This window comes from Oncorhynchus keta, chromosome 29, assembly GCF_023373465.1.
Source record: "Oncorhynchus keta strain PuntledgeMale-10-30-2019 chromosome 29, Oket_V2, whole genome shotgun sequence".
Classification (NCBI taxonomy): Eukaryota; Metazoa; Chordata; class Actinopteri; order Salmoniformes; family Salmonidae; genus Oncorhynchus; species Oncorhynchus keta.
In genome coordinates this window covers 35535067-35553541 of record NC_068449.1, presented here as the reverse complement: position 1 = coordinate 35553541, position 18475 = coordinate 35535067, and the positions used below count along the sequence as shown (strand labels likewise).

General features: G+C 42.3%; 1 protein-coding gene across 3 annotated transcripts in view; it reads left to right on the top strand.

Annotated features, from left to right (window-relative positions):
- LOC118362780 (nesprin-3-like) overlaps positions 1 to 10360 on the top strand; it is a 45618-nt gene extending 35258 nt beyond the window's left edge. For 2 of the 3 annotated variants that reach the window (XM_035743382.2, XM_052486465.1), the window contains 3 exons: positions 1688 to 1885; positions 2986 to 3030; positions 7009 to 10360. In XM_035743382.2, the coding sequence (XP_035599275.1) occupies positions 1688 to 1885; positions 2986 to 3030; positions 7009 to 7197 (432 nt within the window). In that variant the 3' untranslated portion in view covers positions 7198 to 10360. The remainder of the gene's footprint in view (positions 1 to 1687; positions 1886 to 2985; positions 3031 to 7008) is intronic. The other variant, XM_035743383.2, reaches the window with a different exon arrangement.
- Positions 10361 to 18475: the final 8115 nt, after the last annotated feature.

Sequence of the window (18475 nt, the reverse complement as noted above, 5' to 3'; positions counted from 1 at the left end):
TATGGTGCCCAGTGCACAGCTGGGGGCTGAGGGGGGTAAATAACAAGCAGCAACAGTGAGGGACTTATTTCTGGAGAAATGGATCTTTAAAAGGAGAAGCTTGAACTGTTTGGGCATAGACGTGGATGGTATGACAGAATTCTGAAGGCTATCTCTGCAGTAGATTGCAATTCCGCCCCCTTTTAGCAGTTCAGAAAATGTTGTAATTTGGGTTGGAAATTTCAGAATTTTTGGTGGCCTTCCTATGCCAGGATTCAGACATGGTTAGGACATCAGGGTTGGCTTAAAACAAGTTACTTTGTCAGTAATATACATGCTTTGTGAGAACTTCTGGAGGATGTTATGTTCAGAGTGCACCAGGATGGTCGAAAATAATCTTCTGGCCGGCGGAGTTTCTTTAAGAGCCCCAATCACTTGCTGTACGGTTTTGGAAACATAGCGAGAAATAATTTTCAAAAAAACAAAAGGTTAAATTACTACACCCTTATAGGGCCGATTGGGGTTCCCACGTCCATATTTCCATGTTACAGCGCTTGTTTACTGAAAACAGATGGAAGACCGAGGCATAACTCTGCTAATTAGCTATATACGTCTCCGAACACCTGTGTGTAAACAGAAGGCGGATGCGGCAAACGTGTTGTCACTGAAAAATACTGTCGGCTGCAACTGTGTTAAAACTGGTTGAAACAGTGTACAGTAAGTGTCTATTTGTGAAATTATTCTGATGTGATAAGAAAGTAGAAGGCTTTATTTCTAGAACCGTACCGCAGTTGAGAATCAATTTACGTTTCAGAGGATTTGGCTGTTTTGGCTGCCAGAGCCAATTTGCCTCTAAACAGAGCATGTAAGGTCCTTGGACTATAAGGAGTTGTGTTAGGCTCCTTTTAGTTTATTACTGGGCTAGGTAGACATACCTTACAGCAAGGCCCTAACAAATACACACCCCAGATACACACCGCAAACCTTCCAGCGTTCCTATAGACGGCTAAAATAACTTTTGGCAGCTGTACTGACGGCCAGTACACTTACATCCCAACCAGAAGCTGCAGACAGTCAGACAGGTTGTGTCCTAAATGTCACCCTACCCACTTGGCACACACTGGTTGAATCAGCGTTTCTACGTCATTTCAATGAAATTTCCAACATGAAATAGACATTGAATTGACATCTGGGTGTATTCTCTATATATACTTTTGATATAGAGCACTGGCCCAAAATAGTGCACTATATAGTAAATAGGGTGCCATTTGGGATGCTAGCAGGCCATGTTAGTGGTTGGAATGTTTTTGTCAGGATAGGATAACAGAGCACAAAGCATGCCTTAATGTCAGCAGACATTGAATCAATGCAGAAAGGGGATTGAAGATGTTTTCTTCTTTGTTTGGGGATATACAGTATGTATGTGCTGCTGTGGTTTCAGTAGAGAAAAAGGGTTAAGTATTCCTTCAGTATTTACTGCTGTAGCTATTCTTCTGTGCAAAGATCCTGTGTAGACATTACACACACACACTGCTTATTGTTATTACTTTATGCAACAATTCCTCTGCTTACCCCTCAGCCATATGCAACTGTTTAGTCTTCTTCATTCTCCATCCCCCTGTTGTTCACTTGCCTCTTCTCTCTTCCTCCTCTCTCTCTCTCTCCCGCTCTCTTTCCACCCCCCCTCTCTCTCCTCTCATTCCCACAGACTTTGCGGTCCAGTCTGGGCTGGGGTCAGGAGCAGTTCCAGCTACTGCTGATGTCTGGGGCGGCTGCATCTGGAGCCGGGGACGGGGCTGACCATTGGGCTGAGGATGTGGGTATGGAGGAGATACGTTATCGCTGGATGCTCTACAAGTCCAAACTGAAGGATGTAGGAGACCTCAAGGCTCTGTTGAATGTCAAGGTAAGAGATGCTGTATACATTGTATTGTGTCTCCCAAATGGCACCCTATTCCCTTTATAGTGCACTATTTTTGACCAGGATCTATATGGTTCTCATCAAAGGTAGTGCACTATATAGGGCAGTGGTCACCAACGCCAAGGAATTCCTAGTCGATCACCAAACATTTCTGTTAATAAAACAACGATAGGGCCTCCCGAGTGGCGCAGCGGTATAAGGCACTGCGTCACTACAGATCCGGGTTTGGGAGCCCCATGAGCTCTAGTGGCTCCTTGTGGTGGGCACATGCACATGACTTCGGTCGGCAGCTGTATGGTGTTTCCTGTGTCGGCTGGCTTTCGGGTTAACCGGGCAGTGTGTGAAGAAGCAGTGCGGCTTGGTGTCGTGTTTCGGAGGACGCATGGCTCTCGACCTTCGCTTCCTGATTACTACTCCCATAACACAAAAAGGGTAAAAGTACCCTATAACAATTGGTGTGTGTGTACAATGTAGAAAATAGTACAAGTAACAGAAACCCTTGGAATGGTAGACCATCAGATGCAGGCCATCAGTCCAGTAAAAATAAAGTATGTATATTTTATGCGCACTCAGCTGTGCATCACAATTAATACAACAAATGATCTATTACCAGTTTGATCATATACCAACATTTTTTAAAATATAATTTCAAAATGGTCTGAGAAGAACAACACTGGCAGGGCAATTCAAGCATAGCCATGTATTGGGCCTATAACCTACTGCACAAACCTTGTTGCGACAGAGCTCTTTTTAATTGGTTAATGTTGCATAGGCTTACATTTTTCAAGTCATGTTTTTAAACAATCTGAGTGGTAGGTCACGGTTTGCATTTTGACTCGATAGTGATCTTGACTTAAGGACAGGTTGGTGACCTCTGATATAGGGAATTAGGGTGCTGTGTAAAATGTCCATGCAGCAGAGCGCGTTGAAGAGTATCCCATAATAAAGGGATGATACATTGGTCTACCACAAGGGTGCAGTGTATCATCATTGTTAGGTCATGGACTGACTGAACTGTACTGTATAAAGCATAGTTTTACAGTATTTTTTTTCACAGTATAGTTTTCTGGGTTTATTTCCATTAGGGTGCAAGTGCTGCTGGACAGGAGGAACACACCAGGACAGCTAAGGTACAGTTATCAATCCAGCTCAGAGCTTGTGTCATGGCCAAAACATTCCTTTTAATATTCAGTGTAGTTCAAACTGGAAAAACGTGTGGTCTGGTGGTCCAAGCCGCGGCCTTTGAAACACATATATTGCTTTGAGCCTCCCCACTCCTCTGGGCTTAGAAAACACAGCTCTAGGGCCACTTGTCTGACCACCCAAGACTGGCACCAAGTCAAGCCTGCTGTCTCCAACAAACCCCAGTTAATTTGGTAGCCCAGTGGGGTGGAGCAACCTGGTCTCAGAGCATTCTGTGTTATTCTGTATGTAAATTCAGGACACTAAATTTACTATATGTTTCGTATGGTATATCTTAATTTTGGGATGTCCATCATCCATTTCGTATGATATGTTATGAATTACAATTCTTATGATATGTTACGAATTTGCAAAATGTACCATATATTTTGAATTCCCAAACGTAAAATATTTTACGAATTCCAATTTGTTGTGGCTAACATTAGCTAGGTGGCAAAAGTTAGATAGGGTAAAGGTTAGGAGTTAGGTTAAAGGGTTAGGGGAAGGGTTAGCTAAAATTATTAGGGTTCGTGGAAGGGTTAGCTAACATGTTTTTTTATTTTTATTTTAGTAGTTGCAAAGTAGCTAAAAGGGTAATGTAGTCCTGATGGTATACGAACACACAACCTTTGGGTTGATAGATGTTTGCGTTATACGCCCACACCGATCAACCACCCTCCTTTCGTTTTTACCTTAAGTAACCTTCTGTGTTATGTAACCATATCAAACGTAACATATTTTACTAATTTGAGTGTCCCGGATTTACATTTACTTAGTTACATCTAGTCTTTGAGACCAGACTGGGTGGAGAAGAGATTAAGCAATGCCATGCTCCGTCACTCCCTCCCTCACCCCCCCATTAGGTCTCTCTTTCTCTCGCTTTTTCTCTCTCTCTCTCTCCCCCCATTTGGTGGAGCGTGGGGGCCCTCGATATTACACAAAATTCCAGCGGATTTGCACCATGTTTCGCGTAGGTAGATGTAGTTCTGAGGTCAGTTTAAGGGCAACTTGTACCTGGAGCCTTGGTTTCAAACCTTGTCCTCCTCTCCAGCTCTTGATGGCTAAGTTAGTGGACAGCCTCATCCCAGTCCTCTCTGCTCTAGGTATAAGTTTCCTTTTGGCACAGATCTAGGATCAGCATACCCTTCTACAATCATCACCTTAACCATTTGGAGAAAGGGGGGAATGGATAACAAATCCTTGTCTAGGAGCAACCTCATTCTACTCTGTCTTCATCTGGTCTCTTGTCACTCACGCTCTTTGCTCTCTCTCTTTGCTCTCTCTCTTTGCTCTCTCTCTCTTTCTCTCGCTCTCTCTCTCGCGCTCTCACTCTCTCGCTCTCTCTCTCTGTCGCTATCATATAGCTATGAACGCAGCAGGTGCACGGATGGTAAAAAATAAGCAGAGGTTGCTCACCGAGTTTACCCCCAGGTTGTTGATATGAGTAAAACAGCAGACATAGATGAAAGACAAATATGGTAGTGTGACTCACAGCAAAGACAAAAAGTACATGCCTAAAGTACCCCAATGACAAACATCAGTGCACTGCAGCATCTGCGCTATAAGACACGGAAACTCATCCATCCACAAATCTCTGTATAGGAATTGTGGTTGCTAGTTTTGCGGGCTATGAGTCTCTACATCTGTCATAACTTGGATTTTCACACTGTATAGACGACTGTTATTACTTCCCTTAGTTATTTTAGTCATGTTTTAAAGGTGCTTGTTAGCATTCTTAATACACACTATCCTATGATTGTAGATATGGCTCCTGTACCTCACACATGCCTTTGTCCCACATACACACACTTATGGAGATAACAAGGGAGATGACTCTTCAGGTCTCATTCGCTAGTTTCAGTTCCTTTCTGACCTGTCATTACTTTGGAGTATAAACATAGAGTTGTTTACGTAATCGCGCCCCCTGGCCTACAACCTTCCTATCTACTGAAAAAGACAAACCCAACAACAACTTCCTGGTCAACTTTAACACAAACATGCAGAGGATGGCATGAGAGATTGCAGAGGACCCCTCCAATTTACTAAACTCAGAGTTCACACACCACCTGGCCTGCATTATACCTCTCCACTGCCCAACAAACTCAAACCCCCTGGCCAACAGCAATCTCCTTCACTGGCTACACACAATCCTCACTTACACCAGATGATGAATTACCCAAAAATTAATCACCAGTCTCATTTATAATTGAAGTGCATAAATATGATAAAATAATCCTCTTCATCACCTCTATTCACATTAGAACAGCTCTGAGCAATTTTCACTCTGAACATAGCTGTCTATAGTTCTGTCAGGCAGGGGGTTGAGCTTGACTAGCTTAGCGCTTGTATACAATGATTGATTGATTGATCTCTTTAAGGGAGCTTAACACCTGTCTGTCAAATTTATTGCTATTGGGACTGTGTAGTTTGAGTATCTGGGACTGAGGTGTTAGCAGTTGTTGTTCTTCAATAACACAGACCCCAAAGGAAATCGGGGGGATAAAATATATTTATTCAAAGAGAACAAATCATAGTTTTTATGCTGGGAAGTAGATTGTTCCCTGTCTGCAGTGTTTTCTTCACTGAATAAAGAGCAATGATGCTGTTTAAACCCAAGCCTAGCCGGTGGTTGACCAATATAATTGGGCCAATAGCCAAATGCCAAGTATCCCGTTTCAGGCACAATGTATAGATAATTTGGACCAATGAGACCTTGCCACATTTAGCTATGAGTCCTGGACTGAAACCCCTCCTGTGTCCCTGTCCCGTTAATCTTCAGTTCCCCATTACAGAAAAACAACTATTTCCATTGATAGTTAATTCCCTCTTGACCTCTGCGTTGTGTATTTATCTTCGAATATTCTTAGAGGTGATGGGAGTTTGGATATAGATGTAGAACGAGGAAAGGTGCAGGCCTGTCGAGAGGCTTTCTCTTGCCCTTCCTCGTCTTCCTCCTCTCTCGATCATGGGTGCTCTGGAAAGTAGTTTGAGAGAAGGAGGGAGAGTGGGTTGATGGAACTGGGTGAGTGAGCATAAAGGTGGAGTGCAGAGAGGACAGAGTGGGCGAGGATTTACTCTCTTCACTTGGAAGAGCACTCTGCTCTGTGGTGTGCGTTAATGCTCTGTGTGTGCCATCACAACCCTGATTATATTGAAAGGGCTGTGAGCCTTTACTGTTTGTTTACTTAGCGAGCGAACACTGACCCTACTGTATGAGTCATCTTAAAAGTGACTTAGTTTAACACTCCCTGGGATATCTGGGAAATGTACATCAAACTGGTACATAAAACTAGAATTGTACTATAATGGATTGTCAGTCCATAACTCTGTCTATGAATTTGAGTGGTGACATTTCTCAAGCCTAGCCGACTACCAACAAAATGTAGCTGAGCCGTCTTGTTGTTGTTGGGATCCCAGATTTACCCCTTTTTAGACATTGGCACGTTGTTTCATTATGAACCAGTCAAATGTGGCACCATTACCTAGCAAGTATGAGAAGCATTTATTTAAATTTCAGCATCACAGAATGTTCCTCCACGTTGAGAGGCAGATGTACAGGGTGTCTGGCGCATTGGATTAACATTCAGTTGGATGGGAGACAGAAATACTCTGAGTGAAACACCTACTTTTGTATTAGTTTTGATGTCATTTGGGGTTGAATTTGAGGCATTTCTGTTTCCCATATAATTACATGGCCCCTCTAAAAGAGTTTACGGTTTATCCTCAATCACTGGTTATTTACTTGTGCACTTAATGGTATAGACAAGGAATGTACAACAGTATGTGCATTTGAGAGAAAGTATGAGAATGGGATTTCATGGGTTCAATTACCATACTCACAACTATTGATGTCTGTGAGTGTTTGTGTAAATGGATATATATACACACAGTGTATGTGTTAACATCTCTATATTGTTTCCCTGTAGGGGAAGACTCCAGGCCTACTGTACCGTGTGTGTCGGGTGGCCCTGCCCCTCTGGCTCCTGCTGTTGGCCTTACTCCTCTTCGCCTTCTTCCTGCCCTGGATGGACGAAGGCTCCAGCTGCTCTCTGTCCAACAACTTTGCCCGCTCCTTCAACATCATGCTACGCTACGACGGACCTCCACCCACATAGAAGAATCATATAAGTTGATTCCTCTTCATCCTCAATCCATTGTGTGTGTGTGTGTTAAGGTATCCACATGCTTCCCAGCCGAAACAGTTTGGAGAAGTTTGTGCATATATTATGACGATATTTTGTGACATTTTTGTTAGTTTTGGGCTTTTTCGGCTGTTCAGGCACACTCATTTCTTTTCTGGATGCAGGCTGAAGTTCGGAGCCAAAGTCTACGCCCCTTCGTCAGTGATTGGTCAACAATAGGGATTCTTCAATAAAGTCTTTGTTGTCATTCAACGAGGCGACTCGTTTTAATGCAAATTCTTTCATTGAGAAATACTGCACCAAGCATCTTAGTTAGATGTAAAATTGTGCGACTAAGATCTCTGCAAAAAAATGTCAATGAATGACAGATTTCTTGGGTTATCTTGAATTAGTTCTTACTATTTTGCGGAAGCGTATACTGGCTACAGTGTTTCAGATTGACACACAGTAATGTTGCTTGTTTTTTTTTTTTTTTCATTTTCCAAGCGAATGTCTTTTAAGGGAGTATGCGAGAACACTCGTTCGGCTAGGCGCCAGTCGAACCGAAGCATGCTGACGCCTTTAGTGTGTGAATGTGTGTCTGTGCTGGATGTGTCACTGTGTGGGCGGGTAGCCTCGGCTCTTTCCACCTGTTCCTCTTGACTCAAGCTGTTCTCCACTCTGCAACCCACACGATCAAGCCAATTCACACAGGCTGGCAACACTTCCATCCATCCACAGAGTAGCTTGCTCCACTCCCTCTCCTTTTCACAGTACTTCAGTAGCTACAACAATGGCCACCAAGCACTTTAGGAGAAGATGAGGATGTGGATTTTTATTTCCTCTATTTGGAGGGATTTGATGTCTTAGAAAATTACTGCGTATGATCATACACTCCCCAAAAATATCATGGTTCACTACCCCTTTAAAGACGGGTGTATAACAGAGATGTGAATACTTTTAAACTGCTTTTAAACGGCACAAATAGCGTTATGCTTTTTTTCTATTTTTGTGTAATTGTAAGCTTTATTTTTTACCTGTACATAATGCCTTTTGCATACAGTACCCTTATCAATTTTAGCACTGTGTTCATAAGTCTAGGCTGGCTTCAATTATAGATGCCGCATGTGCTCACATCCCAAAACACAACGTCTGGGGTGTATTCATTACATCTTGCAACGGAAACCCTTTACCGTGTTCAACAACCAAAAATAAGCAAACCTACCTGAAATTGTCAAGTAGGAACTCTCGTTTTCGTTATTTGGCGTAAACGGACATAATGTTTTGCAACAGAATCAGCGTAATGACTACACCCCTGTTCTATCATGTGTCAATTCAAATTAATCAATTTGACATGTTTTGTTCCAATGTTAATACAAAACAGTCAATTTGTGATACTGACCATACGGAAAATCAGTCAGTGCTGGTATACATGATGTACCTACTTTTGACTGTTTAAGTATATTGTATTTGTACTGAACTGTAGGTATGTTTGAACAAAATGCTTTTCTTTCCTAAAGGTGCTATGCTATATTTGAACACTGTCATAATGATCCCTTCGCACAGTTTAACTTCTATCTTGGCCCCTGACGTTTTCTTGGACCACAGAGTACTTTAGATGCTAAGTTTACTTTCTTTATAATACATCATGTTCAGCAGGGCCCAGATTATATCATGGAAATAGCTCCTGTTATGGGAGAATATCCTTTTTTGAGCAGACTCTTAAAACGACGCAATGACCCAGTCAACCTTTTCTCTCTTTCCTCTCTCTTGCATCCCCCTCTCTTCTCTCATTCACTTTTGTACTTTTCCCTCCCGCACATGTTTGTTTTACAGACCCGAGGGTTGCTAGGGCAACGGAAACCAAATCGCATTATATCTATTAGTGTCCTATCACACAGCACAGATATTTTTGTTACGACAGCTAAATTAGGTTATAACCCACAAATAGTTTTTTTTTTTTTACATTTGATTAAAGTTGAACTGTCAGCTTTTGTTCAGAATGAGGGAGAGTGTGTGTTTAGTTTTAGTTTGACTGTCTTGTCTCAGAATGTTGCACAATCTGTATCTGTTTTCTCCGTCAGGGAAGGTTTCAGAGTGCTGTCTTAGTCTGTCATCATGAATGTTGACAAACTGAATTTTAATGAAAAAATTGCAGGAAACCCGCATGCCTGCCCTACCTGTACAAAGCAGACTTGAACTGAAATATTTATACCATTCTACTGTTATCTATACACAAGTTATGCAATGCTCTTATTCAGTCTTCATACATATTAATGAAACATATCTAGCTCTTTTTAAATGTGAGAATATTAAACGTAAATGCTAAACTAAATACAGAGTACTAAACATCACCATAATATGTGGCATTCATTTGAGTAGCAATTAGCTACAGTAGGCCTACCTGGCAGTCTGGCACCTCTGCTTCTTGCACTGCTAGTGAGTTGAATGCGTATGCAGACCTTTACAATCAACGCAGGTTCAAATGCATACCCTGCCAGGAACCTTACTGTATGTGTGTAGCCATACATGTGGAGCATCCATGTGAACCTTTTTCAGAAGTGCTCCTCTTGAAAGGATCTGCAGTGGAACTGGGAATCTAGGATGGGTGAGGGATAGTGGTGGAAAATGAAGGGAATCTCATGGAATACTGTATCAGATTACTCCACAGTGTGCATAGGAAGTAGGGTTGAAGAATTCAGCTTTTTATTTTATTTTTAACAGATCTCCAGGTTGGAATATTTCAGATACCTCCTGATTCCGGGAATATTCCAACCAGGATTTATGGAAAACTTTTACAAAATTCCCAGGTTATCAACATTTTCCAACCCTAATCAGATTCCTCTGGGTGTTTACAAGGAGTTTGATACATTTAGCAGAGCACTTAGTAGACAATGTAATACAAATGGACATTCGATTAGATTGGAATAGCTTGTCCTGCAAATGAGAATCTGCTTTACAATTTTTAAAAACTTTTAAACGCTCATGCATGCAGGAATGAAGATTCAAAGCTTTTGTAAAATGGTACAATATTATGCTCTATTTTATTACTATATTTTGAAATGAATGAAATGCTTAAAATGTATCAACCGGGCCTAACCAATATTTTTGTATTGTACTCAAAACTGGCAATAAATTATGCAGTGTGTATAATTGATATCTGAGTCTGTATGGTGTTGAGCTACTGTTGGGAATTACTGAATCAGCATGAGTAAAATGCCTGAGTTTACCAGGTCTTCATCTCAAATGGCACCCGATTCCCTACAAAGTGCGCAATTTTTGACCAGCGCAGGGCTCTGGTGAAACCCAGCTAGCCATGTGTATGTGACAAATACATTTGATTTGATTTTATGTGGGGAATTCAATTTCATTTTATTTTGATCTCTTTTAGTCCCCATTTGGACTAATATTCCAAGAGTCCTTAAACATTAAAATACAATTTATAATACAAACACACGTTCACATATAACACACTATTACAAACATACATAATATACTAACATAGTGACCCAATAAATACTCAATCTAAAACATATTGATTCTTCATCTACTATAGTCCCACAACATTTCTATGTATTATATTTAAATCGTTTTAAAATAGTGTTTAAATTTACATATTGAAAGGTTTCTAGTTTGCTCAGTTAATTTATTCAATTTCTTTATTGCGCTAAATCGAAATGTTCTTTTGCCTATTTCTCTTTTCTGTCTGGATAACGCCATAGATGGTGGACAATCTATTCCTAGTATTTACGGAATGTCTGTCTCTTACCAACTGAATAGCGTTGTGACTAGAACTTGGCCGTTTTATATGGTGCCATTTGGGATGCACATGGGTTTAAAGTGTAGCAGGCTGTTTAGTTTCACAAGCCTCTGGTTAGTCAATGATTTGAAAGGCTATGAGCATGTCTTGGAGTAAGCACACATTTCCTTATCACATACCAGGTTGTTAGGTGAGGTTGTGAACTTGTTCCTATACATGTCAAAAAAATACTTAATGGTGGCCAGTATGATATAGCAAAAATTGTGAATTATTCACAAAAATATGAACACAAATAAACATAGATCAGCATATTATATTACAACAGGTTGCATACTAATACACATACTAGGTTGCAACCTCTAAAGGTCATTATTTAATTCCAAAAAATATCTTTCCTCCTTTCTGCCCTTTTTGGATGTGAGATGACTGAACAGTTGTACACATTCACTTCTACACCTACTGTCCACCATCTTGCTTTCACCTTTCCAGTTGTATCAGCTTGGGGGAAGGGGGGTGAGCAAAGGGCAGAAGGGAGGGGACAACATTTTGGAATGAAATACAGCCCAGCTAGTAATATCTGATAGGTTTTCCTTAACCTGTGTTGAATAGAGGGTGAGGACTGAACGGGTCTAACAAGGTGGACACCACTGAACAAACCAGACACACTGACACCCAAAACCTGACACACAGCCACAGCCTCACAGTCAAATATGAAGCAGTTTCTAGCTTTTCTACTGCTTGCCTTGCCATTTCTCTCTCTTTCTGCAAAACAGCTCAGGAGATGTGCAGTTGTATCGCAGTATGACATTCTCAGTAAATTAATTTGGCTGTGATTTAGATTTATGTCTGGTGCTTGTGCATGACAAGCACTCTGTTGCAACACTCAGGTGACCGTTTGCCTTCCAGGTGTGTGTGTGTGTGCCAGCCACTAGGGGCAACAGTGAGTACTATTACCATCAAGGCTTGGGTTTGCTTGGGCGTTGTGGACTGGGGTGGCAGATGGCCGTAATCCCATGACTGGATCCAAATTCATTATGAATGGATCCAAAGGTCATGACTGGATCTGAAGGTCTCGTGTTCAATCCCACACATTTTTTTGTTTTAACCCAATCCCAAACCTTAACCCTTGACCATTCAGAATGAATTTGTAAATGTAATGTTTTAACCCAATCCCAAACCTTAACCCTTGACCATTCAGAATGAATTTCGTAACATACTGTTTTAACCCTATCCCACACCTTAACCCTTAACTTAAAAACACGTCGACATTTGGTTTGGAGAAATGGTGTCAAAAATCATTTGAAATTTAACTTTGGAGCAACTTCGAAACTTGCCGTTTGGATAAACTTTAGAATCTGTAGTCAAATTGGTCAAACTTGTTGGTCTGTATGGACTCTGCCCTACCTGGCAGAGGCTGAAAGCGACAGTGGCACACTTTGCTATGTGCACAAGCCCTTGCTTGGCCTAATTACTTCAAGTGGAATTCCCTTTTGGTGTAGTGGGACTGTTTTCTCTTCTCTCTCTGTTCCATGTGTGCGGAATACCACAATCCCACTCACTGATATGGGTAGTAGAGCTGAAATCACTGTGTCCCTGTGAATGTGGGTGGCTGTATGTGTACTCCTGTGATTTCTTATGTGTTTCCCTACTACCCACGTACACTACAGATCACAAACTCTTACCTAATACATCTCTTGTGCGTGTTGCACTGATTGTTTCCTCAAACCCACGTACACAGTACCTCACCACACTCTCGATCAGTGTGCATGTACATTTCACTGCCTCTACCCATCCACCCACTCTCTGCAAACTGCATCCTCACTCACACACAACCCTGCTTTTCTCAGCTACACCACTGAGACTCAATCTGGCATGTTAAATAATCTGTGATAGAAATACTCTACTCCTTCCTACTCACAAAGCCTTCCTATAGGATATTTAGCACTTCCCAGAGAATATATATATAGAGACACAGTATTACACAACAGTGGCGGTCAATGCCATTTTTTTTCATGAGCATGGCCTTATTTCTATTACAGCAAATTGGATGACTCTCATTCATATCCCATACACCCAGCTCAATGTAACATCGATAGGTTTAGGCTACTACATGTTACTCAAATTTTCCCTACACCTATCATGAGGTTGATGCAACCTAGCCTATGAAGGAAAGTTTACAACAGATGCACATGTCGAGATACATTTTTGTAACAAAGGAGACATTGTGTAAGGCAGTATTTAATATGTCAATCTTGCCTGCACCTAGCTGATATACTGTAGGATGTCATCATTAGTCTAAAGGTTGCAAACAAGAGTTCAAGTATGTTTATCTCTGTTCCGTTTGCTTCCGTTTAAGAAACATTTTTCAACAGAATTGGCAGAATGAATACACCCCTCATCACACGCAAACACAGTTAACTTTCATATCAGCCACACACAAACAGCGTGGTCCCTTTCATCGTTCAATAATTCCATCTCACATCTAAACACTCTCCTCCTCTTACCATTTCCCTTCGCTTGTGGACTTCAGTGCACAACACATCAGCTGTGTGACCAGGCCAAAAAACCTAAGGCACAGCCTGCTTCGTTGACAACATATTAGCTAATGTCAAGTCAACATAGCTACTAGAACTAACATCTTAGCAAACCCGCTACAATCGTGCAGTACAGTGTACAGTCAGCAGGCAGATTAGCAGTTAAACCGGCGGGCCCCAGTGGCAAAAAAATAATTAAACCAAACCTTGACTTGGAAGAGTTCCCGTGTTGGATAGCCATAGCCAGCTAGCTAACATAGCATCCCTCTCTCTGTTTCAGCTATGTGTTTGAGTAGGCTAAACTAGATAGCTGCATTGGCTCGCTAAGTAAGTGAAAACAATATGAAATATAGCTAGATCTCTCGCTTGCTTCTCCTTCATTTTGAAGAAATTAATTTGTTCAAAACTGTTCAACTATTGTCCTTCTCTCTCTTTGAGTCAACTACTCACCACATTTTATGCACTGCAGTGCTTGGTAGCTGTAGCTTGTGCTTTCAGTACTAGATGTATTCTCTGATCCTTTGATTGGGTGGACAACATGTCAGTCCATGATGCAAGAGCTCTGATAGGTTGGAGGACAACCTCCGGAAGTTGTCATAATTACTGTGTAAGTCTATGGAAGGGAGTGAGAACCATGAGCCTCCTAGGTTTTGTATTGAAGTGAATGTACCCAGAGGAGGATGGAAGCTAGCTGTCCTCCGGCTACATCGTGGTGCTACCCTACAGAGTACTGTTGAAGCTACTGTAGACCTTCATTGCAAAACAATGCGTTTAATCAGTTATTTAGTGAAATGTGAATGTATTTAGTATATTTTTACCCAAAAATGATCCCTTTTTTAATGTTTCACTATTTTATTTTTATGAAATTCACTGAGGAGGATGGTCCTCCCCTTCCTCCTCTGAGGAGCCTACACACACACACACACACACACACACACACACACACACACACACACACACACACACACACACACACACACACACACACACACACACACACACACACACACGCACACACACACATACACACACAGCATCTTCAAAGCCTGGCTAAAGCATATTATACAATGAATTATCCTCTTTCTCTATAAGGGGTGATTTGTCATCATACATGATAGAACATTCTTTATATAGTAAGATGGGAGAGAGTAAAGCCAAAGCAATGAATGGTCTGTCATTTACAGTGCATTCAGAAAATTATTCAGACCCCCCTTACCTTTTTACACATGTTGTTACATCAGAGCATTCTTCTAAAATTGATTTTAAAAAGTATTCCTTAATCAATCTACACACCATAATGACAAAGCAAAAACAGGTTTTTAGAAGTGTTTGCAAATTTATAAAAAATGAACAGAAATATCTTTACATAAGTATTCAGACCCTTTGCTATGAGATTCGAAATTGAGCTCAGGTGCATTCTGTTTCCATTGATCGTCCTTGAGATGTTTCTACAACTTCATTGGAGTCCCCCTGTGCTAAATTCCATTGATTGGACATGATTTGGAAAGGCACACACCCGTCTATATAAGGTCCCACAGTTGACAGTGCATGTCAGAGCAAAAACCAAGCCGTGAGGTCGAAGGAATTGTCCGTAAAGCTCAGAGACAGGAATGTGTCAAGGCACAGGTCTGGGGAATGGTACAGCATTGAAGGTCCCCCAAAACACAGTGGCCTCCATCATTCTTAAATGGAAAAAGCCTCGAAACCACCAAAACTCTTCCTTAGAGCTGGTCGCCTGGCCAAACTGAGCAATCGGGGGAAAAGGGCCTTGGTCAGGGAGGTGACCAAGCACCTGATAGTCACTCTGACAGAGCTCCAGAGTTCTTCTGTGAAGATGGGGAAATCTTCCAGAAGGACAACCATCTCTGCAGCACTCCACCAACAGGCCTTTATGGTAGAGTGGCCAGACGGAAGGCACTCTTCAGAATAAGGCACATGAAAGCCCACTTGGAGTTTGCCAAAAGGCACCTAAACAAGATTCTCTGGTCTGATAAAACCAATATTGAACACTTTGGCCTGAATGTCAAGCGTCATGTCTGGAGGAAAGCAGACACCATCCCTACATTGAAGCATGGTGGTGGCAGCATCATGCTGTGGGGATGTTTTTCAGCGGCAGGGACTGGGAGACTAGTCAGGATCAAGGGAAAGAAAAATGGAGAGAAGTAGAGAGAGATCCTCAGACTGGGGCGAAGGTTCACCTTCCAGCAGGACAACGACCCTTAGCACACAGCTAAGACAATGCAGGATTGGCTTCGGGACAAGTCCTTGAGGGGCCCAGCCAGAGCCCGGACTTGAACCCGATCGACCATCTCTGGAGAGACCTGAAAATAGCTGTGCAGCAGCGCTCCCCATCCAACCTGACAGAGCTTGAGAGGATCTGCAGAGAAGAATGGGAGAAACTCCCCAAATACAGGTGCGCCGAACTTGTAGCGTCATACCCAAGAAGACTCAAGGCTGTAATCGCTGCCAAAGGTGCTTCAACAAAGTACTGAGTAAAGGGTCTGAATACTTATGTAAATGTGATATTTCAGTAGTTTTTGTATTCTTTATTTGTAAAAATGTCTACAAATCTGTTTTTGCCTTGTCATTATGGGGTATTGTGTGCAGATTGATGAGGAAAAAATACAATACAGCTTGTAACGTAACAAAACGTCAAAGGGTCTAAATAGTTTCAGAATGCACTGGATGATGCCTGAAGGGCACATGTTCTGTAGATAGTGCATGAACACCCACACACACACACATTTGTCCTTTCCATTCTCCAGATGATCGATCATGATTCCACGTAACCACCATGTATGTTCCCCTGTCGGCTGAGAGAGCACAGCAGCATGCTGACTGCTGTTTACACACTCCAAATGTTCCTCCCTCATTCACTTTGGTCACATCCATTCACTTTAGATATATCTCCTCAAAGCAAGACTACTAACACAATTACTGTTAAAGGAATGACTGGTTATGTTCCATCTGAAAATGTTTCCCCCCAATCCTATCACTACCCAATAATAATCATATTATACAATATATGCAAAAGTATGTGGACACCCCTTCAAATGAGTGGATTCTGCTATTTCAGCCACACCTGTTGCTGACAGGCGTCAGGTGTGACAAACATTGTCAGTAGAATGGCCTTACTAAAGAGCTCAGTGACTTTCAACGTGGCACTGTAATAGGATGCCACCTTACCAACAAGTCAGTTTGTCAAATTTCATCCCTGCTAGAGCTGCCCCAGTCAACTGCAAGTGATGTTATTGTGAAGTGGAAACATCTAGGAGCAACAATGGCTCAGTGCCCAACCTTACTAATGCTCTTGTGGATGAATGGAAGCAAGTCCCCGCAGCAATGATCCTAAATCTAGTGGAAAGCCTTTCCCAGAAGAGTGGAGGCTGTTATAGCAGCAAAGGGGGGGGACCATCTGCCCATGATTTGGGAATGAGAAGTTCGATGAGCGGGTGTCCACATACTTTTTGTCATGTAGTGTATTTCATTTAATCTTTTTTTTGTGACCTTGGTCAGTGGTTTATGTATATTTCTGCTATGCGTTTTTATAATGACCTAGATGAAAGGAGGAAATGCTAGCGGAAGGTTGAAAGGCTACCACTGTTTGCATTCCAAATGGAACTCTATTCCCTATTTTGTGCACTATCTCTGGTCAAAAGTAGTGCACTAGTTAGGGAATAGTGTTTTGGATGTATGACCTGTGGCTGGACAAATGACTAGTGAGCGAGCTGCCTGCCTTCCGGAACAGTAGGTTGCTGATTTTATTATGGTAACCGGATTCAGACAATTCTCATTAGACTACAGAGTAAACAGAGGAGAGAGCTGTATTCAGGGGGCGGAGGGTAGACACAGAATCAAGGTAAACACCCAGCTCGCACATTTGGTTCATTGGGAGTTGTGGGAACGTATGTTTTGGGTTCCACATTGGTTGTGGGAACGAAGCCATACGTTTTCTGACCAGTAAAACTGAACTTTTTTATTTTTAAATTAACATTTTGCCTGCTCTGGGAACGTATTTATAGGTTGCAGGTGGGCGGGGGGAGTGGGGAGGGGAGGGGACACATACTGTTTTGAGCCCATACGAAATCATTGAATAACAGATTCACTACATGTGACAAGATAGTACATCTGTCACGTTCTGACCATCGTTCGTGTGTGTTTTCCTTGTTTTAGTGTTGGTCAGGACGTGAACTGGGTGGGCATTCTATGTTGTGTGTCTGGTTTGTCTATTTCTATGTTAGGCCTGATATGGTTCTCAATCAGAGGCAGGTGTTAGTCATTGTCTCTGATTGGGAACCATATTTAGGTAGCCTGTTTTGTGTTGGGTTTTGTGGGTGATTGTTCCTGTCTTTGTGTTTGTGGCACCAGATAAGACTGTTTTGGTTTTTTCATGTTTTGTAGTTTGTTGTACTTTCATCTTTATTAAAGATGCACAAAACTAACCACGCTGCATTTTGGTCCGCCTCTCTTTCCCCAGAAGAAAACCATTACCCACCAACCAAGGACCAAGCGGCGTGGTAAACGGAGAAGGAGAAGGAGAAGCGACAGGTGCAGCAGGAGCAACAGCAGCAGCAACAAAAGCAGCAGCAGGAGAAGCAACAGAGGCAGAAGCAGCAGCAGCAGAAGCAGCAGCAAGAGAAGCAGCAGCAGCAGTGGGAGAGGCTGCACTATTTGGAAGAATGGACTTGGGAGGAGATCCTTGACGGGAAAGGACCCTGGGCAGAGCCAGGGGAATATTGCCGCCCCAAAGCCGAGCTGGAGGCAGCGAAAGCAGAGAGGCGGCATTATGAGGAGCTAGCACGGCAGAGCGGCTGGAAGCCCGAGAGGCACCCCCAAAAATGTATTGGGGGGGGCACAGGGAGAGTGTGGCAGAGTCAGACCTGAGCCAACTCCCCCTGTTAACCGTAAGGAGCCATGGATGTTGTCGGAGCTATCGGCGAAGCTGAGGGCTGAGTCTGAGAGGGTCGAGGAGTTATTG